The sequence below is a fragment of the Ylistrum balloti genome, unplaced genomic scaffold (genome assembly GCF_031769215.1).
Source record: "Ylistrum balloti isolate Yb309-2 unplaced genomic scaffold, AGI_CSIRO_Ybal_v1 Utg370042, whole genome shotgun sequence".
NCBI classification, from domain to species: Eukaryota; Metazoa; Mollusca; class Bivalvia; order Pectinida; family Pectinidae; genus Ylistrum; species Ylistrum balloti.
In genome coordinates this window covers 963,533-987,381 of record NW_026782099.1, presented here as the reverse complement: position 1 = coordinate 987,381, position 23,849 = coordinate 963,533, and the positions used below count along the sequence as shown (strand labels likewise).

Here is a 23,849-nt window from a genome sequence, read left to right as displayed (position 1 = left end):
AAACAAGTACATTTATTATGCTCTAGAACATCAATCTTGTTTCACATTTGGACACTGATGATGAGAATGGCTGGTGTGATGGTATAAATATATATGGATATATGAACAATTAATGATATTCTCGCGTCAATTATAAATGTTCTAATGAAGATACATAGCCACACATTTATCAAGGATTTTCACAGTGTACATTCTCGTTCCCCTTATCTCCAAGGCCATAGTGAAATAATGACCTCGTTTGTCATTACACATATGGAGGAATGGATGCACGTACACATTTTCATTTAAAAGTTGCAATATTACTATATACGTGTATTTAACCTCTCTCACTGTTTCTGGGTTTGAGTAAACTTTTGTACATCTTGCGGCTGTTGTTGAAATTTTTGAAATTCTTCAAATTGTTTCATCTGTTCTGGAGTGGGTGCGTTTGGTGGTGGAGGTACACCGGGTGGGGATTGTGCGGCTCCCCCTGGTAGTTGTTTCCGTCCGCTCGCCTGTTGTTGTTGTTGCTGTTGCTGTAGTTGTTGCTGCATCTGCCACTGTTGAAAAGCCTGCCACTGTTGCATCTGTTGGAACTGTTGCGCTTGCATGTTGCTCTGTTGGATAGCCATTTCACGCTGATAGTTTTCCATATCCCGTCTGCGTCCTCGGATGTACTCCGGATATGACACGTAACCGTCCCTATCGTGGTCGTCCTGTATTAACACCTTATCGATGATGTCTGAAAATTAAACGAGTGGATAAGGAAAAACCCAAAGATGTCTTTACATTTATCTCTGTCAAAGTAGTACGAAATTATCATCCCTTCTCTGCCGCTTATCCTTGTGTTACTCACAGAACTTATCATCATGATTAAATAATCTGGAATCAAGTGGAACACGCTGGATGGAGGAGAATCAAGTGTTTGGATTTAATCTTTGCCTGTGAACGTTTTAACCCAGATTCGGACTCGTTTGATGGCTTGTCCTTTACCAGTGAAATAATTCCAACTTTTGTCCTTTACTGGTAAAGTATTTGAATACCTGTCCCTTACCTGATATGTATATTTGAATACCTGTCCCTTACCTGAGATGTATATTTGAATACCTGTTCCTTACCCGTGAAGTATTTGATTGCCAGCTCCATACATGAGAAGTATATTTGAATACCTGTCCCTTACCTGTAAAGTATTTGAATACCTGTCCCTTACCGGTTAAGTATTTGAATGTCTGTCCCTTATAGTTGACAGTTCTATACTTGTGAAGTAGATGTATATTTGAGTACCTGTCCCTTACCTGGGATGTATATTTGAGTACCTGTCCCTTACCTGAGATGTATATTTGAGTACCAGTCCCTTACCTGGGATGTATATTTGAGTACCTGTCCCTTACCTGAGATGTATATTTGAATACATGTCCTTTACCTGTGAAGTATTTGAATACCAGTTCCTTACCTGAGAAGTATATTTGAGTACCTGTCCCTTACCTGAGATGTATATTTGAGTACCTGTCCCTTACCTGTGAAGTATTTGATGGCTTGTTCGGACCTTTCTTGTTGCATCAACTGTAGCTGTTCCTCCGTCTTCCCTATTTTTTCGTTGTCTTTGATTTTAGACATGGGTACCATGTGAGACAGTGCTGACAATATCTCCAGTCCGTCCAACTTAGTATCATTGTTCGTGTCGTGTAATCTGTCAACATCGCAATGGAGTGGTTTTAGAGAAAGTAGAGTTATCTCCCCCAAACAAAGGAACCTAAAACTAGACCATCAACTAAACTAAAGATGGGTGTTTCAAACCACTGCAGTAGTTCTCTGATTTCTCACCACAGTTCCTGCCACACTGAGTGTTACCTTGGCATTGTTATTGAAATAAATACAAGGGAAAATCAAAATTTCAAAGTTTCCAGTATCAATTCCTACCTAAAGTAGTGAAACTCCATTTCCTGGGGCGTCATCTGGCGATTAGTATTGATCTGGTCCTTCAAATGTTCCTTCAAATGGCTGCAAGGATATAAAGAAAAGTGCTGGTTGTTTTGCCTTTTTGTGTGTACTTTTACAGAGTCAGAGACAACCATTCTAGGTATCGTCTATATTCTGCTACAGATACCTGGCCAATATTGTTGAAAAAAGTGATTTTGTTGAAACAAAATAATTAAAAGAAGCGTTGAGTGTTTGTGATGGCTGTGTTCGCGGTCACAGATAAGGCTTTTTGTTCATTTATTTACAAGAGTTACTCCCCTTCATTTGCTTCGCCCTTACTTAATAAAACTGTATATCTATGTCATTCTGTCATCAACAAGAGTTACTCCCCTTTATTTGCATGGACCTTATTTAATAAAACTGTATTTTTTATGGTTAGACGTTACTAGCTATTTCTATGTCCTTCAGTCATCAACAAGTGTTACTGTCCTTTGATGTAACAGACGACAACAATAAAACACACATATACCGAAGTCCCCATGTTATTGGTGAATCCTGCCATGTCAACAGAAATCCACCGTCAGGTTTAAAATTGTTATACTCACGCCTCATCCTGTGTGACCTTTGGGTCGTGAAAGTCAGTGACTGCCACGCCCCCGCTGTCTTCGTGACCTTGGTGACCTGTTGCGAAAGGAGCCAGGCAAAGCAGCAGCGCAAGTAACGTCATGGTGTCTGTTGATGAATGAAACATATAAAGTCATCAGTGTCTTTGAGTGTTATAACATCAATAAAAGAGACGTCACAATGTCTGTCAGTGTTATAACAGAAAGAAAAGAGACGTCACAACGTCTGTCAGTGTTATAACATCAATAAAAGACACGTCACAATGTCTGTCAGTGTTATAACATCAATAACAGAGACGTCACAATGTCTGTCAGTGTTATAACAGAAAGAAAAGAGACGTCACAACGTCTGTCAGTGTTATAACATCAATAAAAGAGACGTCACAACGTCTGTCAGTGTTATAACATCAATAAAAGAGACGTCACAATGTCTGTCAGTGTTATAACATCAATAAAAGAGACGTCACAATGTCTGTCAGTGTTATAACATCAATACAAGAGACGTCACAATGTCTGTCAGTGTTATAACATCAATAACAGAGACATCACAATGTCTGTCAGTGTTACAACATCAATAACAGAGACGTCACAATGTCTGTTAGTGTTATAACATCAATAAAAGAGACGTCACAATGTCTGTCAGTGTTACAACATCAATAACAGAGACGTCACAATGTCTGTTAGTGTTATAACATCAATAAAAGAGACGTCACAATGTCTGTTAGTGTTATAACATCAATACAAGAGACGTCACAATGTCTGTCAGTGTTACAACATCAATAACAGAGACGTCACAATGTCTGTCAGTGTTATAACATCAATAACAGAGACGTCACAATGTCTGTCAGTGTTATAACATCAATAACAGAGACGTCACAATGTCTGTTAGTGTTATAACATCAATAACAGAGACGTCACAATGTCTGTTAGTGTTATAACATCAATAACAGAGACGTCACAATGTCTGTCAGTGTTATAACATCAATAAAAGAGACGTCACAATGTCTGTCAGTGTTATAACATCAATAAAAGAGACGTCACAATGTCTGTCAGTGTTATAACATCAATAAAAGAGACGTCACAATGTCTGTCAGTGTTATAACATCAATAAAAGAGACGTCACAATGTCTGTCAGTGTTACAACATCAATAACAGAGACGTCACAATGTCTGTTAGTGTTATAACATCAATAAAAGAGACGTCACAATGTCTGTTAGTGTTATAACATCAATACAAGAGACGTCACAATGTCTGTCAGTGTTACAACATCAATAACAGAGACGTCACAATGTCTGTCAGTGTTATAACATCAATAACAGAGACGTAACAATGTCTGTCAGTGTTACAACATCAATAACAGAGACGTCACAATGTCTGTTAGTGTTATAACATCAATAACAGAGACGTCACAATGTCTGTCGGTGTTATAACATCAATAACAGAGACGTCACAATGTCTGTTAGTGTTATAACATCAAAAACAGAGACGTCACAATGTCTGTCAGTGTTACAACATCAATAACAGAGACGTCACAATGTCTGTTAGTGTTATAACATCAATAACAGAGACGTCACAATGTCTGTTAGTGTTATAACATCAATACAAGAGACGTCACAATGTCTGTTAGTGTTATAACATCAAAAACAGAGACGTCACAATGTCTGTCAGTGTTACAACATCAATAACAGAGACGTCACAATGTCTGTTAGTGTTATAACATCAATAACAGAGACGTCACAATGTCTGTTAGTGTTATAACATCAATAAAAGAGACGTCACAATGTCTGTCAGTGTTACAACATCAATAACAGAGACGTCACAATGTCTGTTAGTGTTACAACATCAATAACAGAGACGTCACAATGTCTGTTAGTGTTATAACATCAATAACAGAGACGTCACAATTACTGTCAGTGTTACAACATCAATAACAGAGACGTCACAATGTCTGTTAGTGTTATAACATCAATACAAAAGACGTCACAATGTCTGTCAGTGTTACAACATCAATAACAGAGACGTCACAATGTCTGTTAGTGTTATAACATCAATAACAGAGACGTCACAATGTCTGTCAGTGTTACAACATCAATAAAAGAGACGTCACAATGTCTGTTAGTGTTATAACATCAATACAAAAGACGTCACAATGTCTGTCAGTGTTACAACATCAATAACAGAGACGTCACAATGTCTGTCAGTGTTATAACATCAATAACAGGGACGTAACAATGTCTGTCAGTGTTACAACATCAATAACAGAGACGTCACAATGTCTGTTGGTGTTATAACATCAATAACAGAGACGTCACAATGTCTGTCGGTGTTATAACATCAATAACAGAGACGTCACAATGTCTGTTAGTGTTATAACATCAATAACAGAGACGTCACAATGTCTGTCAGTGTTACAACATCAATAACAGAGACGTCACAATGTCTGTTAGTGTTATAACATCAATAACAGAGACGTCACAATGTCTGTCAGTGTTATAACATCAATAACAGAGACGTCACAATGTCTGTTAGTGTTATAACATCAATAACAGAGACGTCACAATGTCTGTTAGTGTTATAACATCAATAAAAGAGACGTCACAATGTCTGTTAGTGTTATAACATCAATAAAAGAGACATCACAATGTCTGTCAGTGTTACAACATCAATAACAGAGACGTCACAATGTCTGTTAGTGTTACAACATCAATAACAGAGACGTCACAATGTCTGTTAGTGTTATAACATCAATAACAGAGACGTCACAATGTCTGTCAGTGTTACAACATCAATAACAGAGACGTCACAATGTCTGTTAGTGTTATAACATCAATAAAAGAGACGTCACAATGTCTGTTAGTGTTATAACATCAATACAAGAGACGTCACAATGTCTGTCAGTGTTACAACATCAATAACAGAGACGTCACAATGTCTGTCAGTGTTATAACATCAATAACAGAGACGTCACAATGTCTGTCAGTGTTACAACATCAATAACAGAGACGTCACAATGTCTGTTGGTGTTATAACATCAATAACAGAGACGTCACAATGTCTGTCGGTGTTATAACATCAATAACAGAGACGTCACAATGTCTGTTAGTGTTATAACATCAATAACAGAGACGTCACAATGTCTGTCAGTGTTACAACATCAATAACAGAGACGTCACAATGTCTGTTAGTGTTATAACATCAATAACAGAGACGTCACAATGTCTGTCAGTGTTATAACATCAATAACAGAGACGTCACAATGTCTGTTAGTGTTATAACATCAATAAAAGAGACGTCACAATGTCTGTTAGTGTTATAACATCAATAAAAGAGACGTCACAATGTCTGTCAGTGTTACAACATCAATAACAGAGACGTCACAATGTCTGTTAGTGTTATAACATCAATAACAGAGACGTCACAATGTCTGTCAGTGTTACAACATCAATAACAGAGACGTCACAATGTCTGTTAGTGTTATAACATCAATAAAACAAATATCGTTACGTCTGTCAGTGTTGAAACATAAATAATAGAGACATCATAGTGCCTGTCAGTGATAAACCTAGATAAAACAAACATCATTATGTCTGTCAGTGACAAAACATAGATAAAGAAACGCCATGGTGAGTGCCAGTCGACCAATAGAAACTAAGAGCCGCAAAGATGTCTATCAGTGAGTATGAAAGCCAGGAACGCCATGATCTCTGTCGTGTAATATATATTTAATATAAATATGAGAAGTGCTGTGGTGTCGACCGGTTAACATCAAAATATGAAACGTTATTGTGTTGGTCGGTTAACATTATTATTATTATTATTACATTCTTAACGGCCCGTCAAAACATAAAAGGCCATTAGGACCATCAAACGGTAAAATACAGCTATCTAAAAGGAAATAACATTAAACAAACCAAAAGGTAACATGAATACCAGAAATATCGTGTCGGTCGGTAGGCATAAATATAAGAAACATCATGGTGGCGGTCGGTGAACATAAGTATAGGAAACGCTATTGTGTCGGTCTGTTAACATGAATATAAGAAATTAACTTTAAAAAACGATGGAGCTAGAGGCGAATCTGCAAGGAAGTTATCGCCCTTTTATACTTACTGCCTAGCAATTGAACTAGCAAAATTCCATAAATTCCTCAAGTGTGATAAGTTTGCGACAAAATTAAGACGAAGCGTCAATAAATGAAAACACAACATGAATGTTATTAAATTATCTATACGTGCAATAAAAATTATATTGATATGTAATATATCCAGTTATAGGGCTATGGAACCCTCTGAGCTTGGTACAAACAGATGTATGTTGCTGACATGGAATCATTCACATAACATACAAAAAATCAGAGATAGGAATTATGATAATCTGATTTTTTAATCACACAAACTTTCGAAATACAGCATATGGTACAAAACAACAACACAATAATCCCTTGATCGTGTTAAGTAACACGTCATCACTACACAAAAACTTGTCCTCGGGCTGTGACACGGAATTAACATAGTTTAACATATGGACAGACAACCCTTTAAATCTCCGTAAATTGACTGTAAATATGCACATACTCGCTACAGAGAATTAATTATGTGAATTATACTTAAAAGGAGAAACCTATTTGCAGATGTGATGTATAAGTGAACATTACTGAATGTGTGATTAACACACGTGGTTCGAGGCGTTGATTCCAATCAACAATGATTGGAAGACAATGCCTCTAATTTACCAATATGTATGTAGTGCCTTGTGGTTGTTTTAAACCTTTGTTTTCACAATCTCTACAATTATCAGTATCGTGATAATTAAATATGAACTCTGGTATACAGATAATTAACATGTACGGAATAACAGAGAAAACCTACCTTATTGTGTCGCGCTCCTCAACAGCCACTGTTTTACCTTACAGGTGAGACACACACATACACTAGTAATCTGTCTTAATGTGACAACTCACTACATATACGTGTAGCCCGGGGGCAGGGGAGCAGACTGCACCGGACAGACATCAATTACAAAGTGATGTCATATTTATTGGTGTGTCACCCGCAACAGTGACCATTGCTTGTACACGTGTAATGTCTCGACTTAAGTAACCCATCAAAAAACATAAAAATGATAAGTATATAATTTCTATTCGATTGCTATACTGTTGCATTGCTTAGACGTCCATCATCTGAGGATTTGTCTTTATCAGTTTAATGTTATGTCCGTAGGTCTATCCGTCCGCAAACATTCTTCTTGGCGCTGTTTCTCGTGAACTAACAGCAGGATTGTATAGAACTTATCGAACATATAAGAATGTGTGAGAGTTGTACATGTAAGATTTAGTTGGGTTTTCTAATCAATAGTGTTGTCGTCAGCCATTTTGACATTTGAAGGTTGTTATAATTACCGCTCCTTCTCAAGAAGTGTTGGAATTATCTTAATTAAAATTTTGATGAACGGTATTTGAAATTTGTTACCGATATTTGTCAAGAACGTGAACACGTTCATTGTGGAGAAAGTCATAATATCTATTTTACGCTTTATTTGATTTTTAAAGAGGTCTTCACCAGTCATCGAAATGTTTAACAACATTGATATGTTTGGTATGGTCAACTGGATCACTACTCGTGCACAGTGATATCTGGACAATTGGATACTGATGTGGTCAATCTTTGTGAAATAAAACATACGGCAGCAATCGCATGTCAGAATCAAGTTCGTGCGAACTCTTCAACGACTGCATCTGTGTATACCTCTGTATGACGACCATACAATTAGACTGAATACCTCATAAAAAAACCATATCAATGTCCCACACCTTCTTGTAGTTATATGACCTTATATCATATAAATTCTAAAACAAACATACAATTTACCAACATACCTCTGTATTCAACGACCATCTGTGTCCAACACATGGATAACTACATGGATATACTATGAGAACTCCATTACCGGAACAGCTACCTCACCGTTTGTCCAGATACATAGAAACCATATACACAGCTATATAATTGCATTACAACGTCGTTTTTCTAGGTACCTCTGTATAACGATCGTCACTCTCCTACACATATATAGAGCTATATCATTGCATTATAACGTCGTTTTTCTAGGTACCTCTGTATAACGACCGTCACTGTCCTACACATATGTAGAGCTATATAATTGTATTACAAAGTCATTTTTCTAGGTACCTCTGTATAACGACAGTCAGTTGAAACTATTTATTTCTGTGTTACAGCCACAAGAACTTGAATGAGTACTCCAAGTAACAGGAGAAAAAACACGTCTTTTTCTGTATCTAAAGCAGGCGTATGTCTGTGATTTTTTCGGTAATAACAATTCATGAGTGAATACTTTGCAACGTGCAATACAGTTCAAATTATAAGATTACACTAGGGAACCAATAGAGCGCGATCTAAACCTCGGGTTGTGATTGGTCGGAGTTATTATTTGTTATGTAAATGAAACGAGGGGTAGACTAGCGCACGTGCTAGGTCCGGCTCTTTTAAAACGAAACGACGACAAGGTAACACAAACTGAATGTAACGGCTATACAAATATTTGAAAACCGAGACACGTGAAAGTGAAACTGACACGATGTAAGTAAAAGATAGTGTTTCTATATGTTATATATTTACATTGTAAGTTGTGGACACATATCCATCTGTTCACACGGACACGTACACTCTTACGTAAATTACCGATATATAGCCCATACTTAAAGTCAGGTATTCTAGATGTATTGTTATTTGTCACCATTTTCATCAGACTTTCCATGTCCCCGTGACTTGTTTTTCCATTACGATGTTACGCGCGGACCGTTGAGTCGGGAATTGTACCAAGTCCTTGTAGTAAGGTCGAATCAAGCGCTGATACGACAAGCTAAGGTAAAGCATTAAGGGCGAGTCTTTCGAACTCGCTTTTGCGAGGTATAGCGACCAAGTCGCCCTCCCTCCGTCATATCATAGCTCCTACCTAAACCAGAGTGAACAGTGAATGATATAAGGGGCGAGGAACATTGTTGTTAAACAGATGGAAAGGAACGTTAGGTCGGAACGCGAAGTAGGGACAATAAAGAATGATATTGTATCTGTTATACAAGAAACCCTTTGACAGAGAAAAAACGAGGGAAATAAACACAAAACAGTAAGGCCCAAATAGAAAATACAGTTTGCCCTGTTAAACAATCCGCACATATATACAGCCACAGAGATGCTGGGTGTTCATCAGGAAAATTTCGTGAGCAGTAGATGTGTTAAGGGAAGTAACTCTTTCATGTATAACAAAGGTCGATGAAAACTTTGAGTACTTTGTGGTTTTCATCAAAAGTGTTATATAATGTTGATAAGTCTGGGATTAGGTCATTTTACTGTCACATAGTGGTCATAAATACATCATAGGTAGTAGCTGTCAAATCTTTATATAGATGTATGCTTTATGATGAGTCTGAAGTGTGATTAATTTGAATGTGAATAGCACAAATTAGACACTAGCTTGAATGTTGTGATTGACTTGAAGATTTGACTAACTTGAATGTGTGTCTAGCATGAAGGTGTGAGTAGACTGAATGTGGGAATAGATTGAATAGGTGAATGACTAGTATGAATGAGTGAATGTTTGATTACAGGAACTTAAATGAATGACAAGCTTGGTCTGTTTATGACATGTTCTGCAGATTATCAAGATTGAAAGAGTTTTTCACCAGCCATGTTACAAACAAGGAATGGTTTATGCAGAATGGACCAAAAAGTGACCAATGCTCCGAAGAAAGTGCACAAGAAAGTGGTGACAACGAGTGACCGTGCCCGTGAGAACATCGATGGGATGGAGTACAGTCCGTCACAGTGTATGGAAGCTCCTGTACGTTGCTGTCGAGGTCTCGCACACCAGGAAAACCCCTACATTCTACGAGGGAAGACAAACTCTGGCGATAAAACAGTCTGTACTCTTTATCTATTTCACATACTCTATCAGTCACATGACACATACTCTATCAGTCACTTGTCACATACTCTATCAGTCACATGTCACATACTCTTTCAGTCACATGTCACATGCTCCATCAGTCACATGACACATATTCTAACAGTCACTTGTCACATGCTCCATCAGTCACATGTCACATGCTCCATCAGTCACATGTCACATACTCTATCAGTCACATGTCACATACTCTATCAGTCATATTTCACATACTCTTTCAGTCACATGTCACATGCTCCATCAGTCACATGACACATACTCTATCAGTCACTTGTCACATGCTCCATCAGTCACATGACACATACTCTTTCAGTCACATGTCACATACTCTATCAGTCACATGACACATACTCTATCAGTCACATGACACATACTCTATCAGTCACATGACACATACTCTATCAGTCACATGACACATACTCTATTAGTCACATGTCACAAACTCTGTCAGTCACATGACACATACTCATTCAGTCACATTTCACAGTCACATTTACAGAAACATAGACTTCAATGAACTTGTTCAATAAATTTTAATTGTTATAGATATAGATTTGAACTCCTGTTACATGCTCACCTCTAAGTGACAGTATATGAAGCATGCATTTTTAATAGCATTTGACATCTTGTTTGTAAATTTCAGAAGGAGAAGGTGTTGGGTTTGAAGGTTCGCAATATACATCATCAAAATAAAATCAATGGTGAAACAGTGGAGGTGTTACCATCAGTATACATAGCAAAAATGATGAGGGAGAAAAGCCACAAAGCAACAAAGATTCCATTAATTTTAACAGGATCAGGACACACTCCCAGCACAGGTAAAGCACAGAAATAGACACTTCCAACACATGTAAATCACAGAAATAGACACTCCAAACACAGGTAAATCACAAAAATAGACACTCCCAAGACAGGTAAATCACAGAAATACACTCAAAACACAGGTGAATCACAGAAATACACTCCAAACACAGGTAAATTACTGAAATAGACACTCCCAACACAGTTAAATCACAGAAATATACACTCCCAACACAGGTAAATTACAGAAATAGACACTCCCAACACAGGTAAATTACAGAAATATACACTCCCAACACAGGTAAATTACAGAAATAGATACTACTACACAGGTAAATTGCAGAAATAGATACTACTACACAGGTAAATTACAGAAATAGACACTCCTACACAGGTAAATTACAGAAATAGATACTACTACACAGGTAAATCACAGAAATAGACACTCCCAACACATGTAAATCACAGAAATAGACACTCCAAACACAGGTAAATCACAAAAATAAACACTCCCAACACAGGTAAATCACAGAAATACACTCAAAACACATGTGAATCACAGAAATAAACTCCAAACACTGGTAAATTACCGAAATAGACACTCCCAACACAGGTAAATTACAGAAATAGACACTCCCAACACAGTTAAATCACAGAAATATACACTCCCAACACAGGTAAATTTACAGAAATAGATACTACTACACAGGTAAATTACAGAAATAGATACTACTACACAGGTAAATTACAGAATAGACACTCCTACACAGGTAAATTACAGAAATAGATACTACTACACAGGTAAATCACAGAAATAGACACTCCCAACACATGTAAATCACAGATATAGACACTCCAAACACGGGTAAATCACAAAAAATAGACACTCCCAACACAGGTAAATCACAGAAATACACTCAAAACACAGGTGAATCACAGAAATAAACTCCAAACACAGGTAAATTACCGAAATAGACACTCCCAACACAGGTAAATTACTGAAATAGACACTCCCAACACAGTTAAATCACAGAAATATACACTCCCAACACAGGTAAATTACAGAAATAGATACTACTACACAGGTAAATTACAGAAATAGACACTCCTACACAGGTAAATTACAGAAATAGATACTACTATCCAGGTAAATCACAGAAATAGACACTCCCAACACAGGTAAATTACAGAAATAGACACTCCAAACACAGGTAAATCACAGAAAAAAACACTCCTACACAGGTAAATTACAGAGACACTCCAAACACAGGTAAATCACAGAAATAGATACTCCTTCACGGGTGAATTACAGAAATAGACACTCCAAACACAGGTAAATTACAGAAATAGACACTCCAAACACAGGTAAATTACCGAAATAGACACTCCTACACAGGTAAATTACAGAGACACTCCAAACACAGGTAAATCACAGAAATAGACACTCCCAACACAGTTAAATCACAGAAATATACATTCCCAACACAGGTAAATCACAGAAATAGATACTCCTGCACAGGTAAATTACAGAAATAGACACTCAAAACACAGGTAAATCACAGAAATAGACACTCCTATACAGGTAAATTACAGAAATAGACACTCCTACACAGGTAAATTACAGAAATATACACTCCTACACAGGTAAATTACAGAAATAGACACTCCAAACACAGGTAAATCACAGAAATATACACTCCCAACACAGGTAAATTACAGAAATAGACACTCCCAACACAGGTAAATTACAGAAATAGACACTCCCAACACATGTAAATCACAGAAATAGACACTTCCAACACAAGTAAATCACAGAAATAGACACTCCAAACACAGGTAAATCTAGACATTGCCAGAGGGGGTTAAATACTTAACATATGTTTATCATAAGGTCTGTAATTATGTTAAACCAATATTTTGCTTCAACAAGTGTAGGTAATGCTTTGCATTCTAATGTTAGAGAAATGTCTACCATTTTAGAAGCATCAAAGAAACTGAAGAAAGGTCACCACCATCATCAGCACCACGCTCATGGTCATCATGGTCACCACCATGGTCACCATGGAGAGTTTGGCTCACTAGGCATGCTGAAGAAACATCACAAGTTCCATGTAATCAATCCAGAGCCATCTGCAATTATGGATGATGGTGAGTACTCCAGGTGGAATAAAGATGTCCAATTAAACAATCAGAGTGTTGAAGCATCGATTGTCTGATTATTTGGTGTTGTTCTTCAATAACTTTTATCATAAAAATCTGTTAGCCTCTTAAGACTGGGAAAGTCTTGATCAGGTAGTTATAGGATTTCAATTAAGACATTTTTTTTACACTTTGTAGACTTGCTATTTATGGATGTAGACTGTGATCCTCTTATGAAGATCCGTGAAATACAGACTCGGGTTCCAATGGGTGTCGAGGATATCGATATCAGTCACACCAGCGACCCTCTCTGTGTACCCGAATATGCCCAGGAAATCTACCATTACCTACAGGTATACTATAGTACTGGCATGAATCCCTGTGTTTATGACATTGATCAAGGACGAGTCTAGTAGTTACCATTATCATATATATCGGCACTTGTAGAGGGAGACAATTCCATGATGACAATGTTTTAGAGTGTAGAGAATTCTCACTACCTGCTTACTAGATAACTTCATGATGATGTTGTTGTTTCAAGAATGTACACTATCGTTGCACCCTGCCTTATAGATAACTACATTGTGAAATGGTTGTTTCAGAGTGTAGAGAATTCTCACTACCTGCTTACTAGATAACTCCATGATGATGTTGTTGTTTCAAGAATGTACACTATCGTCGCACCCTGCCTTATAGATAACTACATTGTGAAATGGTTGTTTCAGAGTGTAGAGAATTCTCACTACCTGCTTACTAGATAACTCCATGATGATGTTGTTGTTTCAAGAATGTACACTATCGTCGCACCCTGCCTTATAGATAACTACATTGTGAAATGGTTGTTTCAGAGTGTAGAGAATCGTCATACTTTGCCTGATGACTTCCTCCACAATAACCCAAAGGTCACAGCTCACATGCATGCCATCCTCACTGACTGGCTCATCCAAGTCCAGGTAAATTATTAGATCGTTGGTTAAGTTCTACACGATAGGTAAACTCTAGATAATGGGTAAAGTTCTACACGATAGGTAAACTCTAGATAATTGGTAAAGCTCTACACGATAGGTAAACTCTAGATAATTGATAAAATTCTAGATAATTGGAAAGGTAAAGATCTAGATGATTTGTTAAGTTCGTGGTGATGGTAAAATTCCAGAATATTTGTAGACACATGATGCCTTGACAGCATCCTAATTTATCCCTACGATGTATATTTTTATCTAAATATAACTTACCCAGGTACACCAGCAGATGTGTCAGCAAACCTTACACCTAACTGTGGCATTAATAGACCAGATTCTCAATAGAGTGAAGATCTCACTGGCTGTTCTCCAGTTACTGGGCATAACCTGTGTCCTCATAGCAGCAAAATATGTAGAGCGTTTCCCTCCTGAGGTAAGTCATACATCTATACAAATTGCTTAGATCACCAATGTATGTAGTCTGTGTGTTTAGATCACCAGTGTATGTAGCCTGTGTGTTTAGATCACCAGTGTATGTAGTCTGTGTGTTTAGATCACCAGTGTATGTAGTCTGTGTGTTTAGATCACCAGTGTATGTAGCCTGTGTGTTTAGATCACCAGTGTATGTAGTCTGTGTGTTTAGATCTCCAGTGTATGTAGTCTGTGGGTTTAGATCAACAGTGTATGTAGCCTGTGTGTTTAGATCTGTGTCTGTGTGTTTAGATCACCAGTGTATGTAGCCTGTGGGTTTATATCACCAGTGTATGTAGCCTGTGTGTTTAAATCACCAGTGTATGTACTCTGTGTGTTTAGATCACCAGTGTATGTAGTCTGTGTGTTTAGATCACCAATGTATGTAGTTTGTTAGTTTAGATCACCAGTGTATGTAGTCTGTGTGTTTAGATCAACAGTGTATGTAGTCTGTGTGTTTAGATCAACAGTGTATGTAGTCTGTGTGTTTAGATCACCAGTGTATGTAGTCTGTGTGTTTATATCACCAGTGTATGTAGTCTGTGTGTTTAGATCACCAGTGTATGTAGCCTGTGTGTTTAGATCAACAGTGTATGTAGCCTGTGTGTTCAGATCACCAGTGTATGTAGTCTGTGTGTTTAGATCACCAATGTATGTAGTCTGTGTGTTTAGATATCCAGTGTATGTAGCCTGTGTGTTTAGATCACCAGTGTATGTAGCCTGTGTGTTTAGATCACCAATGTATGTAGTCTGTGTGTTTAGATCACCAGTGTATGTAGTCTGTGTGTTTATATCACCAGTGTATGTAGTCTGTGTGTTTATATCACCAGTGTATGTAGTCTGTGTGTTTAGATCACCAGTGTATGTAGCCTGTGTGTTTAGATCAACAGTGTATGTAGTCTGTGTGTTTAGATCACCAGTGTATGTAGTCTGTGTGTTTAGATCACCAATGTATGTAGTCTGTGTGTTTAGATCACCAGTGTATGTAGCCTGTGTGTTTAGATCACCAATGTTTGTAGTCTGTGTGTTTAGATCAACAGTGTATGTACTCTGTGTGTTTAGATCACCAATGTATGTAGTCTGTGTTTAGATCACCAGTGTATGTTGTCTGTGTGTTTAGATCACAAGTGTATGTAGTCTGTGGGTTTAGATCACCAGTGTATGTAGTCTGTGTGTTTATATCACCAGTGTATGTAGTCTGTGTGTTTAGATCACCAGTGTATGTAGCCTGTGTGTTTAGATCAACAGTGTATGTAGTCTGTGTGTTTAGATCACCAATGTATGTAGTCTGTGTGTTTAGATCACCAGTGTATGTAGCCTGTGTGTTTAGATCACCAGTGTATGTAGTCTGTGTGTTTAGATCACCAGTGTATGTAGTCTGTGTGTTTAGATCACCAGTGTATGTAGTCTGTGTGTTTAGATCACCAGTGTATGTAGTCTGTGTGTTTAGATCACCAGTGTATGTAGTCTGTGTGTTTAGATCACCAGTGTATGTAGTCTGTGTGTTTAGATCACCAGTGTATGTAGTCTGTGTGTTTAGATCACCAGTGTATGTAGCCTGTGTGTTTAGATCACCAATGTATGTAGCCTGTGTGTTTAGATCACCAATGTATGTAGTCTGTGTGTTTAGATCACCAGTGTATGTAGCCTGTGTGTTTAGATCAACAGTGTATGTAGTCTGTGTGTTTAGATCACCAGTGTATGTAGCCTGTGTGTTTAGATCACCAGTGTATGTAGCCTGTGTGTTTAGATCACCGGTGTATGTAGTCTGTGGGTTTAGATCACCAGTGTTTGTAGTCTGTGTTTAGATCAACAGTGTATGTATAGATCACCAGTGTATGTAGCCTGTGTGTTTAGACCAACAGTGTATGTAGCCTGTGTTTAGATCACCAATGTATGTAGTCTGTGTGTTTAGATCAACAGTGTATGTAACCTGTGTGTTTAGATCACCAGTGTATGTAGTCTGTGTTTACATCACCAATGTATGTAGTCTGTGTGTTTATATCACCAGTGTATGTAGTCTGTGTTTATATCACCAGTGTATGTAGCCTGTGTGTTCAGATCAACAGTGTATGTAGCCTGTGTGTTTAGATCAACAGTGTATGTAGTCTGTGTGTTTAGATCACCAATGTATGTAGTCTGTGTGTTTATATCACCAGTGTATGTAGTCTGTGTGTTTAGATCACCAGTGTATGTAGTCTGTGTGTTTAGATCACCAGTGTATGTAGTCAGTGTATGTAGTCTGTGTGTTTAGATCACCAATGTATGTAGTCTGTGTGTTTAGATCACCAATGTATGTAGTCTGTGTGTTTAGATTACCAGTGTATGTAGTCTGTGTGTTTATATCACCAGTGTATATAACCTATGTGTTAAGATCACTAGTGTTATGCAGCCTGTCGTTTATTTGTAGATCACCAGTCTATGTAATCTGACTGACAATACTTATGAACCACAACAAGTCCTTGACATGGAGAAGTTTATCTTGAAGGAGCTGAAGTTTGACCTCAACATCTGTGAACCGATCATGTTCCTTGAGAGATTTTTAGAGGTGGAAAATGAGGATAAGGAGGTAATATTAGTATTGTTTTACTTATTACAAAATTTGTGTTCAAATTATTTTCTGTTGGTTTTAATTTTCCATCTGTTTTTTTCTGATGAAGTCTTAAATGAAGTATAGTTCTCTAATGTCAGCCCATACACCTCATTTAACTAGTTCTCAGGTGATGGCTAATAATCCTCATTAACCTACCTTTCAGGCAATGCCCCATAAACCTCAGATGATGTCCTATATGCATCTGTTACTTAATTCTCTAGTGATGCCCCATACACCTCAGTTACCTAATTCTCTAGTGATGCCCCATACACCTCAGTTACCTAGTTCTCTAGTGATGTCCCATACACCTCAGTTACCTAGTTCTCTAGTGATGTCCCATACACCTCAGTTACCTTGTTCTCTAGTGATGTCCCATACACCTCAGTTACCTTGTTCTCTGACGATGACCTATACACCTCAGTTACCTTGTTCTCTAGTGATGTCCCATACACCTCAGTTACCTAGTTCTCTAGTGATGTCCCATACACCTCAGTTACCTTGTTCTCTGGCGATGACTCATACACCTCAGTTACCTTGTTCTCTAGTGATGTCCCATACACCTCAGTTACCTTGTTCTCTAGTGATGTCCCATACACCTCAGTTACCTTGTTCTCTAGTGATGTCCCATACACCTCAGTTACCTTGTTCTCTAGTGATGTCCCATACACCTCAGTTACCTAGTTCTCTGGTGAGTGACCTCAGTCCTAGTTCTCTAGTGATGTCCACACCTCAGTTACCTAGTTCTCTAGTGATGTCCCATACACCTCAGTTACCTTGTTCTCTGGCGATGACTCATACACCTCAGTTACCTTGTTCTCTGGCGATGACCTATACACCTCAGTTACCTAGTTCTCTAGTGATGTCCCATACACCTCAGTTACCTTGTTCTATAGTGATGTCCCATACACCTCAGTTACCTTGTTCTCTGGCGATGACCCATACACCTCAGTTACCTTGTTCTCTGGCGATGACCCATACACCTCAGTTACCTTGTTCTCTAGTGATGTCCCATACACCTCAGTTACCTTGTTCTCTGGCGATGTCCAATACACCTCAGTTACCTTGTTCTCTGGCGATGTCCCATACACCTCAGTTACCTTGTTCTCTGGCGATGACTCATACACCTCAGTTACCTAGTTCTCTGGCAATGACCCATACACCTCAGTTACCTTGTTCTCTGGCAATGACCCATACACCTCAGTTACCTTGTTCTCTGGCGATGTCCCATACACCTCAGTTACCTTGTTCTCTAGTGATGTCCCATACACCTCAGTTACCTTGTTCTCTAGTGATGTCCCATACACCTCAGTTACCTTGTTCTCTGGCGATGTCCAATACACCTCAGTTACCTAGTTCTCTAGTGATGCCCCATACACCTCAGTTACCTAGTTCTCTAGTGATGTCCCATACACCTCAGTTACCTGGTTCTCTGGCAATGACCCATACACCTCAGTTACCTTGTTCTCTAGTGATGTCCCATACACCTCAGTTACCTTGTTCTCTAGTGATGCCCCATACACCTCAGTTACCTAGTTCTCTAGTGATGCCCCATACACCTCAGTTACCTAGTTCTCTAGTGATGTCCCATACACCTCAGTTACCTAGTTCTCTAGTGATGTCCCATACACCTCAGTTACCTTGTTCTCTAGTGATGTCCCATACACCTCAGTTACCTTGTTCTCTAGTGATGCCCCATACACCTCAGTTACCTAGTCCTCTGGTGATGCCCCATACACCTCAGTTACCTAGTTCTCTGGTGATGCCCCATACACCTCAGTTACCTTGTTCTCTGGCGATGACTCATACACCTCAGCTACCTTGTTCTCTAGTGATGTCCCATACACCTCAGTTACCTTGTTCTCTGGCGATGACTCATACACCTCAGTTACCTTGTTCTCTGGCGATGACTCATACACCTCAGCTACCTTGTTCTCTAGTGATGTCCCATACACCTCAGTTACCTTGTTCTCTGGCGATGTCCCATACACCTCAGTTACCTTGTTCTCTGGCAATGACCCATACACCTCAGTTACCTTGTTCTCTGGCGATGACTCATACACCTCAGCTACCTTGTTCTCTAGTGATGTCCCATACACCTCAGTTACCTTGTTCTCTAGTGATGTCCAATACACCTCAGTTACCTTGTTCTCTGGCGATGACCCATACACCTCAGTTACCTATTTCTCTGGCGATGACTCATACACCTCAGTTACCTAGTTCTCTAGTGATGCCCCATACACCTCAGTTACCTAGTTCTCTAGTGATGCCCCATACACCTCAGGTAACTAGTTCTCTAGTGATGCCCCATACACCTCAGTTACCTTGGCCCCATACACCTCAGTTACCTATTGCTAAGGTGATGTCCCATACACAAGCACATTGTGTGTCTTCTTGTTGATTGATTCTGTATGAAAAATAATTGGTGTATATTACTAGATCTAATGTAAACATTTTGACAAAAACTATTGAATTCATAAAGACAAAAGAATCCAGGTATCAGTTGATGTAGTAAACATGAATACATAATCAGCTTGTCAGTTAAAAAATAGAAGGCGGCAAAGTGGTCCTAACTAGACTGACAGAAAGACTACAACTTAATGATGTATCCATATTTTAGAATATATTGTAAAATAGTGTTTTTTTACTACAGGTAGAACATCTGGCACAATATCTCCTGGATCTGTCCCTAACATCGGTCCACTTTACCATGTATGTTCCATCCAAGATGGCTGCTAGTGCACTGCTAATGTCCAGGAAGATACTGGGGAGGAAAGGATGGACTACAGGCCTGGGGTACTACACAATGTACGCAGAGAAAGATCTAACAAAGTGTGGCAATGCTTTATGTAGATTGCTTCTCAGAATCAACAATGCAAAGTACCAAGTAAGTATGGTGTCCAAGATACTTCTAAAATACACCTCCTCAAAGTACCAAGTAAGAATGGTGTCCCAGATACTTCTAAAATACACCACCTCAAAGTACCAAGTAAGTATGGTGTCCAACGTACTTCTAAAATACACCTCCTCAAAGTACCAAGTAAGTATGGTGTCCCAAAATACTTCTAAAATACACCTCAAAGTACCAAGTAAGTATGGTGTTCAAGATACTTCTAAAATACCCCTCCTCAAAGTACCAAATAAGTATGGTGTCCAACGTACTTCTAGAATACACCTCCTCAAAGTACCAAGTAAGTATGGTGTTCAAGATACTTCTAAAACACACCTCAAAGTACCAAGTAAGTATGGTGTCCAAGATACTTCTAAAACACACCTCAAAGTACCAAGTAAGTATGGTGTTCAAGATACTTCTAAAATACACCTCAAAGTACCAAGTAAGTATGGTGTCCAAGATACTTCTAAAATACACCTCCTCAAAGTACCAAGTAAGTATGGTGTCCCAAAATACTTCTAAAATACACCTCCTCAAAGTACCAAGTACGTATGGTGTCCCAAAATACTTCTAAAATACACCTCCTCAAAGTATAAAGTAAGTATGGTATCCAAGATACTTCTAAAATACACCTCCTCAAAGTACTAAGTAAGTATGGTGTCCCAAAATACTTCTAAAATACACCTCAAAGTATAAAGTAAGTATGGTATCCAAGATACTTCTAAAATACACCTCCTCAAAGTACTAAGTAAGTATGGTGTCCCAAAATACTTCTAAAATACACCTCAAAATACACCTCCTCAAAGTACTAAGTAAGTATGGTGTCCCAAAATACTTCTAAAATACACCTCCTCAAAGTACCAAGTAAGTATGGTATCCAAGATACTTCTAAAACACACCTCAAAGTATCAAGTAAGTATGGTGTCCAAGATACTTCTAAAATATACCTCAAAGTATCAAGTAAGTATGGTGTCCAAGATACTTCTAAAATACACCTCAAAGTATCAAGTAAGTATGGTGTCCAAGATACTTCTAAAATACACCTCCTCAAAGTACCAAGTAAGTATGGTGTCCCAAAATACTTCTAAAATACACCTCAAAGTACCAAGTAAGTATGGTGTTCAAGATACTTCTAAAATACACCTCCTCAAAGTACCAAGTAAGTATGGTATCCAAGATACTTCTAAAATACACCTCCTCAAAGTACCAAGTAAGTATGGTGTCCAAGATACTTCTAAAATACACCTCCTCAAAGTACTAAGTAAGTATGGTGTCCCAAAATACTTCTAAAATACACCTCAAAATACACCTCCTCAAAGTACTAAGTAAGTATGGTGTCCCAAAATACTTCTAAAATACACTTCAAAATACACCTCCTCAAAGTACTAAGTAAGTATGGTGTCCCAAAATACTTCTAAAATACACCTCCTTAAAGTACCAAGTAAGTATGGTGTTCAAGATACTTCTAAAATACACCTCCTCAAAGTACCATGTAAGTATGGTGTCCAACGTACTTCTAGAATACACCTCCTCAAAGTACCAAGTAAGTATGGTGTTCAAGATACTTCTAAAACACACCTCAAAGTACCAAGTAAGTATGGTGTTCAAGATACTTCTAAAATACATTACGTTGTACATTGTCAAGCATTTGGCAGAACATTCTTTAAGCATTTCAGTGTAATTTGTCAAGTTCCAAAGTAGATGTGTGGGATGCATCAGTGATGGATATACACAATATTGAACTTGTGAAACTGGATCTATAAATTTCATTCCTGATTGTCTAATTCACTGTCTCATTATCAAGATAATGAATTGTAAAGAAACGTTTGATACAAAATGTAACATATTATTTTGCGGATGAATTTTTAAATCAAACAACTGAAACACAGTTTCTTAGTTCCATAAACAAATATTTAGGATAATCTTTGTGTGAGGATTGTAAGTGTGATTCATTCATGTTCCATGTTTTTTGTATAAATACAATTTTGTACATCTACATTACTAGTTGTAAATGCTCATTGTTATGGGACAGTTTGTAGAGACACGGAATAATTCAGTCCGTTATTTTGTTTATCAGGGTGCCAAAAACAAGTATACCAGCCATTCCTGTTTCGGCGCCATCAGTGATCACCCCAGAGTTACTGACAAGGACCACCTCAAGAAAATCTGTTGCCTGGAAACTGAAATTCTGTGACTTATAACCATTTGTAATCATGGAAACTTAGCTTTTATGATGTGTAACTATGGAAACAGAGACTCTAATCTGTCACAGCATTTCCTGAGAACAAGGGTTCTAACTGTTGTCTACTAGAACACAGGATCATGGTCTAGACTTGAATTCTTTAATGTCTACCAAGTCTGTTCTTTTCCTGATAAAAACAGAATGTTGTCACCGTATGTGCAACAATTGTGATACATTGGATATGACCTTGACAGGTGAAGTTGCTGTCATTATAAACAAACTGACTGTGAGTCTAGGTTTCCATGGAACTGTGGTATTGAGGATGCTTATGTAGATGTAAAAGATGGAGATGGTTTAACAGTGATATGCTCTCCGTGATGATATTAGTTTTATACAGGTGTTGATTTATTTCTTTCTATGTTACCAAATATATACAAATGTTGCCTTTATTTCTATACCACTGTTGTCTACTGTTTACATTCTAAATATAACAAATATACTCAAGTCACTTCATGTGCATCAGACATGTGTGATGTTACTTGTGTGTGTCAGATATGTGATGTTACTTGTGTGTGTGTCAGATATGTGTGATGTTACTTGTGTGCATCAGATATGTGTGATGTTACTTGTGTGTGTCAGATATGTGATGTTACTTGTGTGTGTGTCAGATATGTGATGTTACTTGTTTGTGTGAGATATGTGATGTTACTTGTTTGTGTCAGATATGTGATGTTACTTGTGTGTGTCAGATATGTGATGTTACTTGTGTGTGTGTCAGATATGTGATGTTACTTGTGTGTGTCAGATATGTGATGTTACTTGTGTTCTGTGTCAGATATGTGATGTTACTTGTGTGTGTCAGATATGTGATGTTACTTGTGTGTGTCAGATATGTGATGTTACTTGTGTGCATCAGATATGTGATGTTACTTGTGTGTGTGTCAGATATGTGATGTTACTTGTGTGCATCAGATATGTGATGTTACTTGTGTGTGTGTCAGATATGTGATGTTACTTGTGTGTGTGTCAGATATGTGATGTTACTTGTGTGCATCAGATATGTGATGTTACTTGTGTGTGTCAGATATGTGATGTTACTTGTGTGTGTGTCAGATATGTGATGTTACTTGTGTGTGTGTGTCAGATATGTGATGTTACTTGTGTGTGTCAGATATGTGATGTTACTTGTGTGTGTGTCAGATATGTGATGTTACTTGTGTGTGTGTGTCAGATATGTGATGTTACTTGTGTGTGTGTCAGATATGTGATGTTACTTGTATGTGTGTCAGATATGTGATGTTACTTGTGT

General features: G+C 38.0%; 2 protein-coding genes across 2 annotated transcripts; one reads left to right on the top strand and one right to left on the bottom strand.

Annotated features, from left to right (window-relative positions):
• Positions 1 to 326: 326 nt before the first annotated feature.
• LOC132549129 (putative uncharacterized protein DDB_G0271606) lies at positions 327 to 2,626 on the bottom strand. The gene is made up of 4 exons (XM_060213051.1): positions 2,505 to 2,626; positions 1,900 to 1,980; positions 1,497 to 1,669; positions 327 to 721 (listed from the first exon to the last, which is right to left on the bottom strand). The coding sequence occupies exons 1-4, from the start codon at positions 2,624 to 2,626 to the stop codon at positions 327 to 329; spliced, it is 771 nt and encodes a 256-aa protein (XP_060069034.1).
• Positions 2,627 to 10,256: 7,630 nt separating this feature from the next.
• Positions 10,257 to 22,552, top strand: LOC132549128 (G2/mitotic-specific cyclin-B-like). Its single transcript, XM_060213050.1, has 9 exons — positions 10,257 to 10,457; positions 11,146 to 11,320; positions 13,284 to 13,451; positions 13,641 to 13,795; positions 14,291 to 14,395; positions 14,682 to 14,837; positions 17,286 to 17,444; positions 20,119 to 20,352; positions 22,436 to 22,552. Exons 1-9 carry the CDS (start codon positions 10,257 to 10,259, stop codon positions 22,550 to 22,552), a joined length of 1,470 nt encoding a protein of 489 aa, XP_060069033.1.
• Positions 22,553 to 23,849: the final 1,297 nt, after the last annotated feature.